This window comes from Panthera leo, chromosome B3, assembly GCF_018350215.1.
Source record: "Panthera leo isolate Ple1 chromosome B3, P.leo_Ple1_pat1.1, whole genome shotgun sequence".
NCBI classification, from domain to species: domain Eukaryota; kingdom Metazoa; phylum Chordata; class Mammalia; order Carnivora; family Felidae; genus Panthera; species Panthera leo.
The window spans coordinates 114,962,803-114,977,578 of NC_056684.1; the positions used below are offsets into that span (position 1 = coordinate 114,962,803).

At 48.8% G+C, this 14,776-nt stretch overlaps 1 protein-coding gene across 3 annotated transcripts in view; it reads left to right on the forward strand.

The window, feature by feature from the left end:
- The first annotated feature begins 3,168 nt into the window (after window positions 1–3,168).
- Window positions 3,169–14,776, forward strand: part of SMOC1 (SPARC related modular calcium binding 1) — a 155,146-nt gene continuing 143,538 nt past the window's right edge. For all 3 annotated transcript variants that reach the window (XM_042943639.1, XM_042943640.1, XM_042943641.1), the window contains exon 1: window positions 3,169–3,304. In XM_042943639.1, the coding sequence (XP_042799573.1) occupies window positions 3,206–3,304 (99 nt within the window). In that variant the 5' untranslated portion in view covers window positions 3,169–3,205. The remainder of the gene's footprint in view (window positions 3,305–14,776) is intronic.

Here is a 14,776-nt window from a genome sequence, read left to right on the forward strand (position 1 = left end):
AGAAACACAGATAGACTTGATAGGCATCTGTAGCTAGTACTAAATATTTGAGGCCCTCGGGCTTCAATATGAGATATAAAGTATTATTTTTCTTCTACTGAAATATCCCCTTGCAAATAGAAGTCCCAGGGGCAAGGGGTATGGCTGAAACTGGACAGACCAGATGCCAGAATAGCTAGATTTATTTTTGGACCATAAGCCTGGCCTCCAGGGAAAGAAGGAACTTGTCAATTTCACTTTTTGCTTGGATCAGAAGATTGAGCCTGGCAGAGAGACGCTGTTTGGGACTAGTAGTTCTCTGGAATTTCTAACCTTCTCTGGGGTTGGGAGGAGTCGGGAGAAGAAAATGCATCATTTGAATGATGGCCATGGTTACGACAGGGCCTGCATGCCAACCGGAGGGAAAGAAAATACTTGCTGAGCAAAGTAACTGGAAAGCAGTTGCTCATATTTTAAACTGAGCTACATGGTTGAAATCCAGAAAATGTAGACTTTTGGACCAGCAACCGCTTGGAAATAGGCTTTCTGGCTGGAAAGCAGCATGTGGTGTTATGGATGAAAAGGACGATTGCAATGCCTTTTCCCTGGGTGCATTGTGCTGCCAGATACTGGGGGCCATTGCAGGCGTATTTACTTACTCCAACAGATTTCTCAATAATTCCAGCAACGGAAAGAAGTTGACCAGCTCGATGGTGCGCACAAGGCCAGGTGGTAGAGTCAGAACAAACCTGTCGGGCCGCTGAGCCCAAAGATGACATTTCCACCCTGCCGACCCCTGCTGGGCAAATACATGGGGCACACGGAAATTGATATAAGGGCTGCATGAGGCACAGCAGTACTGGACAAATGTCACAAGTCCAGCTGGGGCCAATCCCCAGGATGCCAGGTCACAGAAGCTGTTTCCAGGCTCTTCCCCAGAAGCTCAGCGAAGCTCGAAAGTGTCAGGTCCTTTGCAGATCGCTCAAGAAATTCCCAGTGTGCACACAGGGAACACCGAGCCCTATGGCATTTGAGACTGGACACTGTAGTCACCACATGACAGAGACAGGATTAGAATATGAACACCTGGCCTTGAATCGTGGATGGAATTTAGCAGCCAGATGAGGGAAGAAAGTCACAATCTTGTGGCGTATCAATTTACTCACCTGTAAAGTTGGATCTATCTCACAGGATCATTCTGAGGATAAAGTGAGATGAGGCATTTGTCTTGCCCTCTTCTTACGCTAGATGCGCTATTTCTCACTTAACCATCTCCTTAGATCCCGACAACTCATGAAGTAGGGACTATTTTCATTCCCATTTTACAGAGGGGAAGACTGCACCCCAGACAAGGAAACTGACTTGTGCAAGGTTATGCCACTAGGTGGCAGACCCAGGATTTGAACCCATCCTGTCGGAAAGCCTGTCTGACCACTGTGTCATTTCTCAGCAGAGGAAGACAGGCAATTCTCTTAGAGATGTTCTTCACTTTTGTTTGGAGAACCACGAGCACTCCATTACAGTTCCAGCATCCAATCTGGGCTGTTTTATCTGAGGGCACTGGGGAGAGTGTAAGTCTATTAAGTAGGGAGTGGTATATTCAGGTTTGCTCTTTGGAAGGATGCAGGGTGGAGGCTGGATGGGGGCAGGCAAGGGGAATGGGCAAAACTGAACGCAGGGGCTGGACGGGAAGCATGTTCACACAGTCCGGGAGAGAAGGTGTAAGGGAGCAGAGCTGACTCTTGTTAGGACCTCTAGGCGCAGACAGGGAGGAGGAATTAAGCTCTGTTGGTGCCGCTTCCCGTCTGGTTAGAGAAAAGATTCCCTCCTCGTGAACGGAGTGGTCTATACCAATGGAAGTAAACACTAAGGGTTGTACTCCGCACAAAAAGAGAAACCGGGGTTCTCTTGGGTTGAGGGTAGTGGATCATCAGGCTCCATTCGAGGAGCTGGTGTGAAGCAGCTGGAACTGTTCCCAAGATGGCCCTTTGGGGACCACTCTGGGGAGAGCCCGCCAACATCCGCTAGACCCTGTGTTGTGCTATTATCTCCAAGTGGGCTGGGCACCCAGGAGAGGTCTCCTCTCCCCACTCTGACCCAGCGGTGGGGTCTTTGCACCCACAGACCCCTCCCCGTCAATATTTTTTTCTTCTGCTCCCCCACAGAAGAGCCCTCCTCTGACTTCCTCCTTCAGGACTCCTAGGCCACAGAGTGGCTGCCCCTTGGCCCTCCAGTCCAAGGCCGGGAGCCAGGAGGCCTGAAGCCACCACAGGGCCACAGGTGGGCATTACCCCATACCCACAGGGGCCCTCCCCAGCGGGCAGATGCCTAGGACCCACTTCACCTTATATCCTCGACACTTCTCTGGGGGAAAATGCTGTAGGACTTGGGGTGTCACCCCCTCGAAGCTTCTCTGAAACAAATGAATGCACCCATTCCCCACTCCCAACGCAAGTCACAGCCTGGCCTGCGTGGGCCACCTTCTCGGTTGTTCTTGGTGTTGATGCGGCGGGGAAGCAGATTTCTCAGCTCCTCTGCGCCCTAGTATCCTCATCAGAAAAGGGGGGCTAGGAGTATTTTTCCTGCTTATTTTACAGGCCTGTTGTGACAACTCGTGGGCTTATGATGAAAACTACACGTGCTTAAGGCACGATTTTTAGCCGGGTGGGCATGCTGGGAGTTGGGGCTGCCGGAGCTCTCCGAGGCTGCCTCAGACAGAAGGGCCGAGAGAAAGTTCCTCTCCCTCCCAGCCTCTCCGGGAGCCGACTCTGGCACGGCAAGCGGGTGTCGCTCCTCAGTGGGGTTGACCGCAAGCCTCCCCTTTTCCCGCTCTCTCATTGGCTTTCACCTGCCAAAGGGACGGCGGCTACGGGCCCCTCGGCCCGTCAATCAGGGCCGCCGGGCTCCGCCCCGCCCCTCCCGGGGGTTTATAACGGGAATTCCCATGGCCCGCGCTCTGGCGTCCAACCTGCTGCCGCCGCGGCCCGGCCGAGCCGAGCGAGCGAGCGCTGCGCGCAGGGCACACGCTCGCGCTCCAGCTCCCCTCCCGGGCGGTTCATGACCGCGCGCTCTGAGCGCAGCCCCGCCAGCCCCGCCGCCCCGCCGCCCCGCCGCCCGCCGCCGCAAGGGCCCCCGAGGGAAGGAAGGCAGGAAGGCAGGCGCGGCCGTGCGCCCCGCGGAGCCCGCGCCCCCCGCCCGCAGCCGGCTGCCCGGCCCGGCTGGCACCATGCTGCCCGCGCGCTGCGCCCGTCTGCTCACGCCCCACTTGCTGCTCGTGTTGGTGCAGCTGTCCCCGGCTCGCGGCCACCGCACCACGGGCCCCAGGGTAAGTGCGCCCCCGGCCGCGCGCCCACCTGCGGAGGGAGACTGAGGTCCCTGGCCCACAACCCTTGGGGCTGGGGGAGGGGGGAGGAGGTATCGCCCCCGCCCCCCCCCCCCCCCCCCGCACCTACCACCTAGTCATCGCGGGCTTCTGGGCGAAGTTGCTGAAATAAAAATTTCTCCCGTTCTCCCCCACCCCCATCCTTCCTTGCAGCGCCGACTCTGCCTCCCGCCTCCCCCCGAACTGTCACTGGTGGGTTTTCTTTCCCGGTCTCTTCTCCCAGGGCATTTTGCTCCGAGCGGGTGCCTCCTGCGTCCGAAAGAGGCTCGCTCTCTGCTCCAGTCGGCTGCCCTGTGGTCTCAAGCTGCGCCCGGTCCGGGTCCCAGAGCGCTGGCGTTCTTGGCAGGCGGCGGGGGGGGGGGGGGGGGGGGGGGCAGCTCTGCCTGCAGAGTTTTAGGTTACCCGAGAGCCACACAAGGACCTTGTGTTGTTGTTGTTTTAAAAAGCGATCGCTGCTCGTAAAACCCACAGCAGATAATTTTAATGTTCCCTCCTGCTGGGCACAGCCCGGGAGGAGGGGTGGAGGCGCGGGGGGCGGGGTGGGGGGGGCGGCTGTGGAGAGGAGCCGCGCAGTGTTCGAGAGTCTCTTCCCCTGGCTGCGAGGCTGGGAGGTTGAACTACTTGTTGAACCTTGGTCTGATTGGAGTCTCTGAACGAAACGTGCCAATTCTGTGCACAGGACAGGCTGCCCAGGGCATTGTAGAATCTCCTGGAACTGACCGCATTGTGTTCATTGCTGGCCTCGATTATTGCCCCCCTCTCCCCCCAGTTGGTCTAATGATGGATTCCGTTGCCTTAAAAAATGTACTATTAAACCCGGCGGCTCATTTGATCAAACTTAATCCAGGCGATCTCTGGCCAAAAAGCAGTGTATGTCAGGGCGGTCTCTCAGGATAGCTGCTTGCTTCCACGGGTAGCCTGAGTGTCCGTGTGCAAGTAGCCGGGATCTTTGTGAAAACAAGGTTGGCTCCTTGACCAGCGCGTGCTTTCCTGGATATCTCCGGGCCTAACCCCCTTCCCACCTGTTCAGATTGCAGGTTCTTTATTCGTAACTCTTGCTGTATGAGAATCATCTTTATAGCTGTCGTGTGTGGAGGAAAAAAAGCCTTGCAAAGGTTGACAAGCTTTAATGACTGCCCAGATGCTGGCTTGCTGAGGTGGGGAGCCAAGCTATCACTGTGAGATCAGATTTGCAGCCACTTAGGAAAGAAAAGTGTTTGTCCCCGTGTTGGGCCGGCCCTTGCTTTTATGACCAGATGTGCAACAGCAGCAGTTAAGGTGCGGCAGATTAGATCCAGGGCGTGTCATAAATCCTCGACAGCAGGCATTCCCGAAGCTGGGGCAAGTAAGGGCTCCGGGAGGGACTTTTATGGATGCAGATGAGGATGCCTTTTAAATGAAGCTGCTTGGTTTGATATTAGGGCTCGCAGCTCTTAAACTCCGAGGTCAGGAGAGCCACAGCGTTCCCTCCAATAATTAGGAACAGTCAAGACAGAGACGCAGAGCAGAGCGCCCCGACTGAAATCTGGATGCCCGCCCACATGAGAGGCCCGGAGACAAATGGTGGGGGGCTGGTTTGCTGCTGGGCATGTCTAGCATCTCAAGCCATATGGCTTTCCTTCTAGAACTGCCTTCTGAAATTGGAGGAAGCAACTTTTAGGGGAAAGCTAGGGACTTCAGGGGAAAATAGGGACATTGGTTAGGTTTCCCTCCAGCTTCTTTAGTTTATGAATTTGATAGGCATGATGAAACAAAGCAAGAACTGTAAATAGGCTTATGTGTGTATCCCAGCTGCATTCTCTGTCTCTTTCTCCCTCTCTCTCTTTCTCTCTCTCTCTCTCTCTCTCACACACACACACACACACACACACACAAACACACACACACACACGTTTAGAAAGTACCAAGGGGAAGCTGTTGTTTTGATCGTGTGGTTACTTGGGTACATTTATGGGCAACAATAAGAGCTGTCATTTAGGAACGATGGGGCTGGCACCTTCCATGATGGCTTACGCTTGTAAGAACAAGAAGGTGAGTCTTTTTAGTGCCCTTTTTGCAAGTGAGTCTCGGGGAAGCTCAATGGCTGGCTTGAAACACTCGTGGTGCATATGTAGTTCTGGAAACCAAATCCCAGTTTTTTATGGATTTACAGGTGGCGTGCTTTCCCTGCCACGGAGCAGCTGCAGGGAGTGCTCAGGGAGTGCTCAGGGAGTGCTCTCCTGCTCATGGTGCCCTTCCTGTTAGAGGAGGAGATGGCTCAGTGAGACAACACTGAGCCCAGAGGCAGCAGGGGAGTCTGTAAGAACATGCTGATAGCATTTCTTGGTGTCCGAATCGCTAAAGGGTGATGTCTTTGAGTTTCAACCTAGCCCCAAAGTCGCCAGCTCCCCTCTGTGGCTTCTCGGTGGCCTGAGAGGTGTGGCTCTGGTTGCTAGTGGCAGTATCACAGGAGGAGCAGAAACATCTGGCTTGTTGCAGTATTCCCTTGGGCACCCCTGGGTCTCTTCTGTTAATCTTTTGAGTGACAGAGGCTTAAGGATTGGCATCTTTTCCAGCTGGCTTTCTAGGAAACCGAGAGCATGCCCTTTGGGTTTAACTTTATCTGGCTCACTAATTGAGCTCCCTCGAGGCCTAGACCCCAATCCTTGTTCCCTTATGTGCTTCCTGCCTTCATAAAATTCCTGACATTTGTTTGACTCTGGAAACCGACAGCTATCAAGTATCAGATTGGAGGCTATTATGTAGGAAGCACCTGATTTTTTGGTCTCTGACTTCTGAGCAGCCCCTTGGCTACCTGGGACGCTGGTCAGGATCCTTTTAATTACCAAGGAGGCAGCCATTTCTTTAATCCTGTACAATTTACTGAAAATGTTTCAGGGCAGGATGGGATGGGGGAGGGGCTCTCCCAGGCTGAGAGAGTCTGGCTGATGGTCAGGCCAAGTCAACTGCCTGTCTTTGTCTAAGCCTCTGTCTGCCCTGGAAGACCAGGAGTTGGGTGAGGGCGGGAACCGGGCCCATCTTCTCTGCCGGTGCATCCCCAGAGCTCAGCACAGGGCCAAGTGCCTGGTGGGGATGGGCTCTGGTGGTGTTGATGGAAAAAACAAATACATTCAGATAATGCATGTTAAACAGCATTCTATGGGTTCCACTTTCTTAGCGCTTAGCATGACCGGAGGCAGGGAGAAGATTTAAGAAGTTTGAAAATAGGAAAAAAAATGGGAAGGTCCAGAAGCCTGAGCAAGGAATTTGATTTCTTAGTTGTTTTATGTATATTATTTGTTCTCTCTGCCCTCGCTGGCTTGTTTTGACCTTCAACACCTGACTCCTGCGTGACTCTTCAGGTACTTTACCGCAGACCGCCTTTTGGTGAGAATTGGTCACTCTTACCTTCGACCGACTCCTGTATCTGGTTCACTTGGGTGAACCAACTTTTGCCTTGCTCTCATTGAAACCTGAAATTGGTTACTTCGCAAATGATTTCCCGCCATTTGTAGGCTTTTGTGCTTTGTTTAAAAATTAGTAAGTGTGGTGGATATGGGAGGTTTGGGGGAGGATAGACTGAGCAAACAAACTTGGATGGGGGCTTTGGCTCCACCCTCATTCTCTTTTCTATCTTGCATTTGCCAAATGTGAAGCAGCTTCTAGACCATTCCCTTCCATTTGACTAGTCTGTCTCGGTGTCTGGACCGGGGTGGGTCCTTGTGTCTGTGTAGACACCCTTCTTATTACTTGTGTGCCTGACAGGAACCTTTCTTTCCCACCTGGAGGATTTATCCAAGATGCTACTCATGTGGTAGGCAAAGAACATGACAGAAACATTTTGATAGAGCTGACATGGGAAATTTAAAGAAACCAAATTGAGAAGGACAGGAAGAGGAAATAATCATCTTAGAAACTATAGGAAATGTTATCAAGTGGGAAGCATTTTGATATTATCTCATTATCTCCCAGGGTTGAAATTCCCATTTCTTAGGGCCCAGCAATTCCACTCCTAGGTACATATGCCCAAGAGAAACTCGTGTCCAGAAGGGGACATTTGCAACCTTCTTCATAACACTATAAGCCTGGAAAAAGCCCAGATGCCCATGAGTTGGAGGACAGATGAACTGATGCCCGCACACGGTGGAGAATTACGCTAAGGCAAAACAAATGAGCAACAGTGACGTACAAAAATATGGACGAACCTTGGGAATATGAAAGTAAAGTAAAATATACCAAAAGATGGAGCATGTTATGTTTCGTAAGCTCAAAAAGAGCTAAAATTCAAGGAAAAAAAATCTCTTAGAATACTTAGAGCTACAATACTGCTCTATGAAAAGAAAAGCAAGGCAATGCTGGACATGGGGCTCCGGGTGAAGTTAGGGGGGGCAGGGGGTTGGAAACCGTATGGCCGGGGAAACCACACAGTGAGTGTAAGTTAGTGTCAGTAGGCTACCTTTAGGGGGAGGGAAGGATGGGTTTGAAGGTATTTGTCCATTAGTAAAGAGGAGTGGCTGATTAAATGAAATATGAAAGTGGTCCCTGTGTAGACCAGTGCTGAGTGTCATGAACCAAACTTTATGATTCATTCAATTCTTGGCACCTGTGATCAGACAAACAAACAAAAAGTTCCCAGACTAGGAACTCCTATCTTGCCTCCTTCTGTTCCGCACCCCCCCCTCCGCCCCCATCACTCCAGATGTGCATGGCCCTACCTAAAATACCACACTGGGGAGTGATTATTGGCTTTCGTTTCAATTTTTGGCCGGTTAGACCCAGAGCAGGCCCAGGCCCTGGCATCAACATCTCCATCAGCTGGCCAAAGGGCTCATTTGTAAGGCTGAGTCGGCAGTGGGCAGTCTTCCCTCTCCCTTGCTCAGGGGGGATCACCCCTGTACATCTTAAGTCCTCAGCCCCGCAGAGGAGAAAAGTTCACTAGCTGATGCTTGGGTCAGAAGCCTTACTTGCCAGTGGGGGGCTGGGGAGGTGTGTTTCTGGTTTGATGCCTGTCTGCATTCTGGCCTCCTCCCTCACCCCCCTGGCAGAGGCTGGGGGAGGGGGGGCATGGCCCTGCTTAGCAGGTACAGGGCACCCTTTCTCTCCCGACCACATAGAGATCTATTGTTTAAGCAGCCAAGTTCCTGGCATTGCTGGCGGGGTGGGGGTGGGGGGGTGGTGGTTGTTGGAGGGGAGGGAATGTCCGTGTGGAGTCTCCCTCCTTCCTCGTTTGTCACTGCGGGGCTGTTTGGGAGAGGACAAGGGTTGAGTTGCGGATGAGAAATCGATCAGAGCTGCTTGCGAGGCCTGCCAAACAGGGTTAGCATTGTACATACATGCTCTGCACGCATCCAGAGTCGCCGAGGGGATAGGAAAATCGGATCTCCAAGAACATTCCCAACAGCCCCATAAAGACCCCAAAGCAACATAGGTCATTATGGCAATTAATTGGATTTCCCTTTGCATCTGACATCATTCTAAACTCAATTGCTAGATCACAAAATAATCTTACCTTTGGCAGAAATCTAAGCTTGTTAGGTGTGGAGCCCTGCGTACTTCCCAGATGTAGATTTCAGCCTCCTTTTTTTGGGAACCAGAATGGGGCAGCCTCTGTGGAACAGGAAAGGCCCCTGGGGCGGGGGGGTGGGGGGGGGGAAGCTGGAGCTTCGGTACAGCCCCTCCCCTGATTGGGGAGGACAGTACTGAATGAAGTTGGGGGGGTTGGGCAGGCAATGTGTCAGGTGCTTTGTAATCTGACAAATACACCATACATGTGAGCGGCTCTGTCCCTCCTCCTTAAAAACCATTTCACAGGGCAGCGTGGATCTGATTCAGAAAAGGGCTGAGTGTTCTTTTTTTTTTTTTTTTTTTTTTTTTTTCAAGTATTGACAGTGGAGAAAAACTGGACCTACTTCCCAGAATAGTTTATTTTTAGGACCAGATAAGCATCTCTAGGGCAGTGCTGGGAGTTTTAAGTAGGTTTGTGGATGTTTATTGTGTATCTGTTCTTGAAGAAGTCTGCAGAGCTTCTGGGGAGAGGGCACAAAATAAGATAGAGAGTAAGTCGAGGGGTGAGGTGGAGAGTGTTGTGGCAGCCCACGAATCGTTCCCTCAGGGGCACAGTGCCACTGACCAGCTCGGACACAAGGACTTCCCACTGTCAGCAGCCCTGCCCAGTAGACCTTTTTGCCAGGATGGTAATGTTCTGTATCCACACTGTCCAATATTAGACACATGTGGCTGTTGAAGTTTTAAATTTTTTTTTTAACGTTTATTTATTTTTGAGACAGAGAGAGACAGAGCATGAACGGGGGAGGAGCAGAGAGAGAGGGAGACACAGAATCGGAAGCAGGCTCCAGGCTCTGAGCCATCAGCCCAGAGCCCGACACGGGGCGCGAACCCACGGACCGCGAGATCGTGACCTGAGCTGAAGTCGGACGCTTAACCGACTGAGCCACCCAGGCGCCCCCGTTGAAGTTTTAAATGTGGTTAGCACAACTGAGGAACTGAACTTTTAATTAACTTGGTATCAGTTAATTTAAATTTTAATGTTCCCAGCCACAGATGGCTAGTGGCTATCCCGCAGGAAGCGTATGGGTCTCTAGCCATCGTGCCCAGCCTCGCGTCCTGCTGGATACTACCACGTGTCCCAAAGTGCGGCCTCACCGAGCTCCATTGCATTTCCTAACCTTTCCTTTCCTTCCCATCTCTGTCTGTCAAAATTCTGCCTGTCGTTTGAAAGGCTCAAAAGGCTCCACACAGCCCTCCCAGGCTGGCCCCAAGCAGAGTTCTGTATGCACCCTGCACTTTGCTTTCCCCAGGGGCAGTGCGTGTCCCCATCTGCCTTGTGTTGCAGCCGGCCACAGGCAGGAAGGTGGTGCGGCAGCCTCAGGGCGGGCTTTGAAGGTAGACAGACCCTTTGACTCTGGCTCTGCCACTGTGATCCCGAGCTAGTAATTTAACTTCCTGGGTCCTCAGTTTCCTGATTTGTCCTGTGGAGGCCATAGCATCTATGTCCAGGGGGGCAGGGAGGATGCTGGTGGGATGTCACAAATACCACAGACGTTGGCTTAAGTAACACTCATTTCTGGAGCTCGGAAGTCTGACGTGGGCCTCAATGGGCTAAAAAGGCAGCAGAGCTGAGTTCTTTCTGGAGGCCGTAGGGGAGAGAATTCATTTTATTGCCTTTTCCAGCTTCTGGAAAGTGCCTGCATTCCTTGGCTCATAGCCCCTTCTATCTTCAAATCCGGCAATAGATGACCAAGTCTTTTCCATGCTTCCATTTCTCTGGTTGTGACTCTTCTGCTTCCCTCCTCCCCACCCAAGGACTCTTACAATTGATTGCACTGGGTCCCTGGGAGAGTCCAGATGTTCTCCTTATCTTAAGGTTAGCTGATTAGCAATCTTGATTGCTCTTTGCCATGTAAGCAATCTTGATTGCTCTTTGCCATTATTAAGCCTAGGACATGGGCATCTTTGGGGGGCCATGTTTCTGCTTACCACATTCATTAAGGGTCAAATACAGTGCCTGGCTTACACAAGGTGCTTGATAAACAGGGTCCCCTTACAACGATCCACGTGTATTAGTTTCTTTCCTTTTAGAGTGGGAGTCTCTTAATGGTGGAGTTGTTTAATTTTCTTTATAGACTCCATCCTGCCCAAGAACACGTGCTTGGTAAATGTTCATTGAATAGTAGAATTTTCGATAAATGTAGATTGTTTCTTTCCCCGAAAAGATATATTGAACAGTAGAAAAAGTAAACTGCAAATCAGAATATTTGATCCTGTTTGTGCAAAAAAAAAAAAAAAGTTGGTTTGTATAAAAAAATCACATAAGGGGCGCCTGGGTGGCTCAGTCGGTTAAGCGTACGACTTCGGCTCAGGTCATGATCTCGCGATCCGTGAGTTCGAGCCCCGCGTAGGGCTCTGGGCTGATGGCTCAGAGCCTGGAGCCTGCTTCCGATTCTGTGTCTCCCTCTCTCTCTGCCCCTCCCCCGTTCATGTTCTGTCTCTCTCTGTCTCAAAAATAAATAAATGTTAAAAAAAAAAAATTAAAAAAAAAAATCACGTAGATTGTAAGTCATGTGGCTAACGGTGACCATCATAGAGATGTTACATTTCTATGAGATGTGTTTTAGGAATTATTTAACTAGTTTTGTTTATAATGAGCATTTTTTAATCTTAGAGGACAATAATAAAGATGAAAACATGCGTGATTTTAAAAAAGTTCCAAACCTGTCTCAATGCAGCCCAAATCCCCTTGGATTCAGTATACATCTGACAGTCAGTCTGTGCTCATTTGGGGCTGATTTTCAGGTTTCGTAACTACTAAGACCAGGCCTCCTATTCATTTTCAGCAGGCTTTGAACTCAATCTGCTTTAAAGGAGAGTTTCCAATTAACCTTAGCAGGACATAGGTATAAAATGTACTTATTGCTGCTGGTGGGAATATAAATTTGCACGATCACTTCGCAGCACTGACCTTTTAATTTGACTCTAATGTATGCCCTAGAGAAATGTGCTTAAATATATACCAAGACCCATGTGTAAGGACGTTCATAGCAGCGTTGTTTGGCAACAATAAAAAAATTGGAAACCAGCTAAATGCCCATCAACAGGAGACTAGAATTATGGTATATACAAGGGGTAGAATACTACACAGTACCAAAAATGGCTGATCTGTGCTCATTATTGTGGATCGATTTCATCATCAAAATGTTGAGTGAAAAAAGGCAAAATGTACAAGAACACATGCATTATGTATTTATATAAAGGACAAAGCATGCAAAAATGATACATTGTTTAGGAGTGCATGCCTATGTAAAAAACGCATGAGAAAATTAAGGGCAATGATAACTTTGAAGCTCAGGTTAGTGATTACTTAGGTGTGAGGCCAGGAGGGTGAGTGACACATTGGAGGGGACATGGAAGGCACCCGTTGAATTGGGAATGTTTTCCCTTTTTTTTTAATTAAAAAAATTTTTTTTTAATCTTTATTTTGAGAGAGAGAGAGAGAGAGAGAGAGAGAGCACCAGAGTGCGAGTGGGGGAGGAACAGAGAGAGAGGGAGACACAGAATCCGAAGCAGGCTCCAAGCTCTGAGCTGTCAGCACAGAGCCCAACGCAGGGCTCAAACTCACGAACCCATGAGTTCATGGCCTGAGCCGAAGTTGGATGTTTAACCGGCTGAGCCACCCAGGTGCCCCAGTGTTTTCCATTTTTAAAGTAGGAGGGAAGTACATGGGTTTTTAAATTCTGTTTTGTATGCATTACATGATACATAATAACGTTTTCCAGAAAAGATAAAAATGTATTTGGATATATCACAACAAAGTTTTAAGAGCAAATAATAAAAGTGATGCTTCTCTAAGGGGCCCTCTGTCCCAGGGTGCTGATCACACTTTTCCTTTCCCCTGAAGAACATGTTCGGGGACATTGAACCAAGCATACAGCCTCCCCTGCCTCCTTGTGTTGCTGGCCACCTCCCTCCTGCCCTCCCGGGGCCCTGAGGCCACACCTCCCCACAGCCCAGGGCCTGGTGCCTGTGTGGTTCCTTCTTCCTGCTGGTGCTTCCTGCTGTTCTGCCTCTTGTCCTTGCTGTCCCTGGATGATTGGAAATGAGGTTGATCATTTTCTCAAATTTACTGGTCATTAGCTTAGGGCTGCCAGAGTTGACAAATAAAAATACTAATATAGGATTACCTAAATTGTAAATTGCATACATTTGAATAATGGAATTGAATAATATAATGTAAAATAATATAAATTATAGAAATTTGCATTCAGATAAATAACAAATAATGTTTTAGTGTAAGTATGGCCCAAATAAAAACTTATTATTTACCTGGAATTGTTTGTTTTTAAATGTTTATTTATTTTTGAAAGAGAGAGAGAGAGCATACACATGTGTGCACAAGGGGCAGAGAGAGAGGGAGAAAGAGAAAGGGAGAGAGAGAAAGAGAGAGAGAGAGAATTCCAAGCAAGCTCCATGCCAACACCACAGAACCTGATGTGGGACTTGAACTCACAAACCATGAGATCATGACCTGAGCCGAAACCAAGAGTCAGATGCTTAACCGACTAAGCCACCCAGGTGCCCCTGGAATTGTTTGTCGTTCATCTGAAATTCAAATTTAATTGGGTATCTTGCATTGTTATCTGGCAATCCTACATTAAGTTCTTTTCTTTTGGGAATCATCTGTCCAGATCTTTTGCTAATTTTAAAAACAACAGTGGTAATTTTTTTCCCTGCCTCACTGGCTGACTTGGAAGAGATTTTTTGTTTGTTTGTTTTTTAAGTCTAAGGATATTAATCTGTTTTTCTGTCATGTCTGGCAAATGCCTTTCACTGTGGTAAGACTGTGGTTTCAATCTACTAAATTTTACATCTTTATGGTTTCTATCATCTTTGGGATCAGGATGAGAAAGGTCTTCCACTGCTAAGATTGTAGAAATTAAGGTGAGTAAGTTTCTAAAGATGCACAAGCAGTGTGAAATCCATCACACTGGTCATCGATTTAATATTTGATAGGGCTTTATATAGTATTTTCTGTGAACTAAACTTCTTTATGTAACCCTATGGAAAGAGCATTCATATTTCAGAAATTCCCTATAATATTTGGAAAGAAGATGTGTCATCTGAAAGTATTTTATCCAAGGTAATTACTTGGGGAAATTTATATAAAAAGTGTTACTTTGGGTAAGCAGACTATCCTGGAAAAGACAGCAGGGTTTTGGCAAAGAATTTGGACTCTCCTTCATCTTTGGATTTGTTCCATTCATTTAAAAAAACTTTCCCTTATTATGAAGACTTTCAAATATACACAAAGAGGAGAGAGTAGTATAACGAATCCCATGGAATGTACACACGGATTCAGTAACGCACGACTCCTGGCCAATCTCGTTTCTTCCACCCATCCCCCAGGCTCCTGTTCAGATTATTTTGCAAGTCCAGTCGTTATATTTTTATCATCTGTAAATATTTTCAAATCTATCTGTAAAAGACAAAGATGTTAAAAGAAACCTACCCACAATACCATATCACAACCAAAGAATACTAATTGCTTAATACAGGTATTTCCCATATTTGGACAGTGGGCATTCGGCCACTTTGCTTTTTGAAAGACTTGCAGTGGTACCGGTTTTTGCTAACCGACAGAAATCCCAGGAGGATTTTTGTCCTCACAAAAAGAAGGCAAAAAGCAAAAGTAGCGTTTAGCGTTTGTTTTGCAGCCAACCCTTCTAGAGGCAGGGTGCAGCTCCTTCCCCGGCAACCACACTCAGCATCTCGGCATCAAGCCACCAGAGCTTTGAACTCTGTCTGTGAGCATCTTGCTTTATCTCAGTTTATTCTGTGCATCCGTTAGCATGATGTGTCCTAAGGTATCAGAAAAGCCTGAGAGGTTATTTTTTTGGGTCTGGGAATGCTGAAGAACTTTTC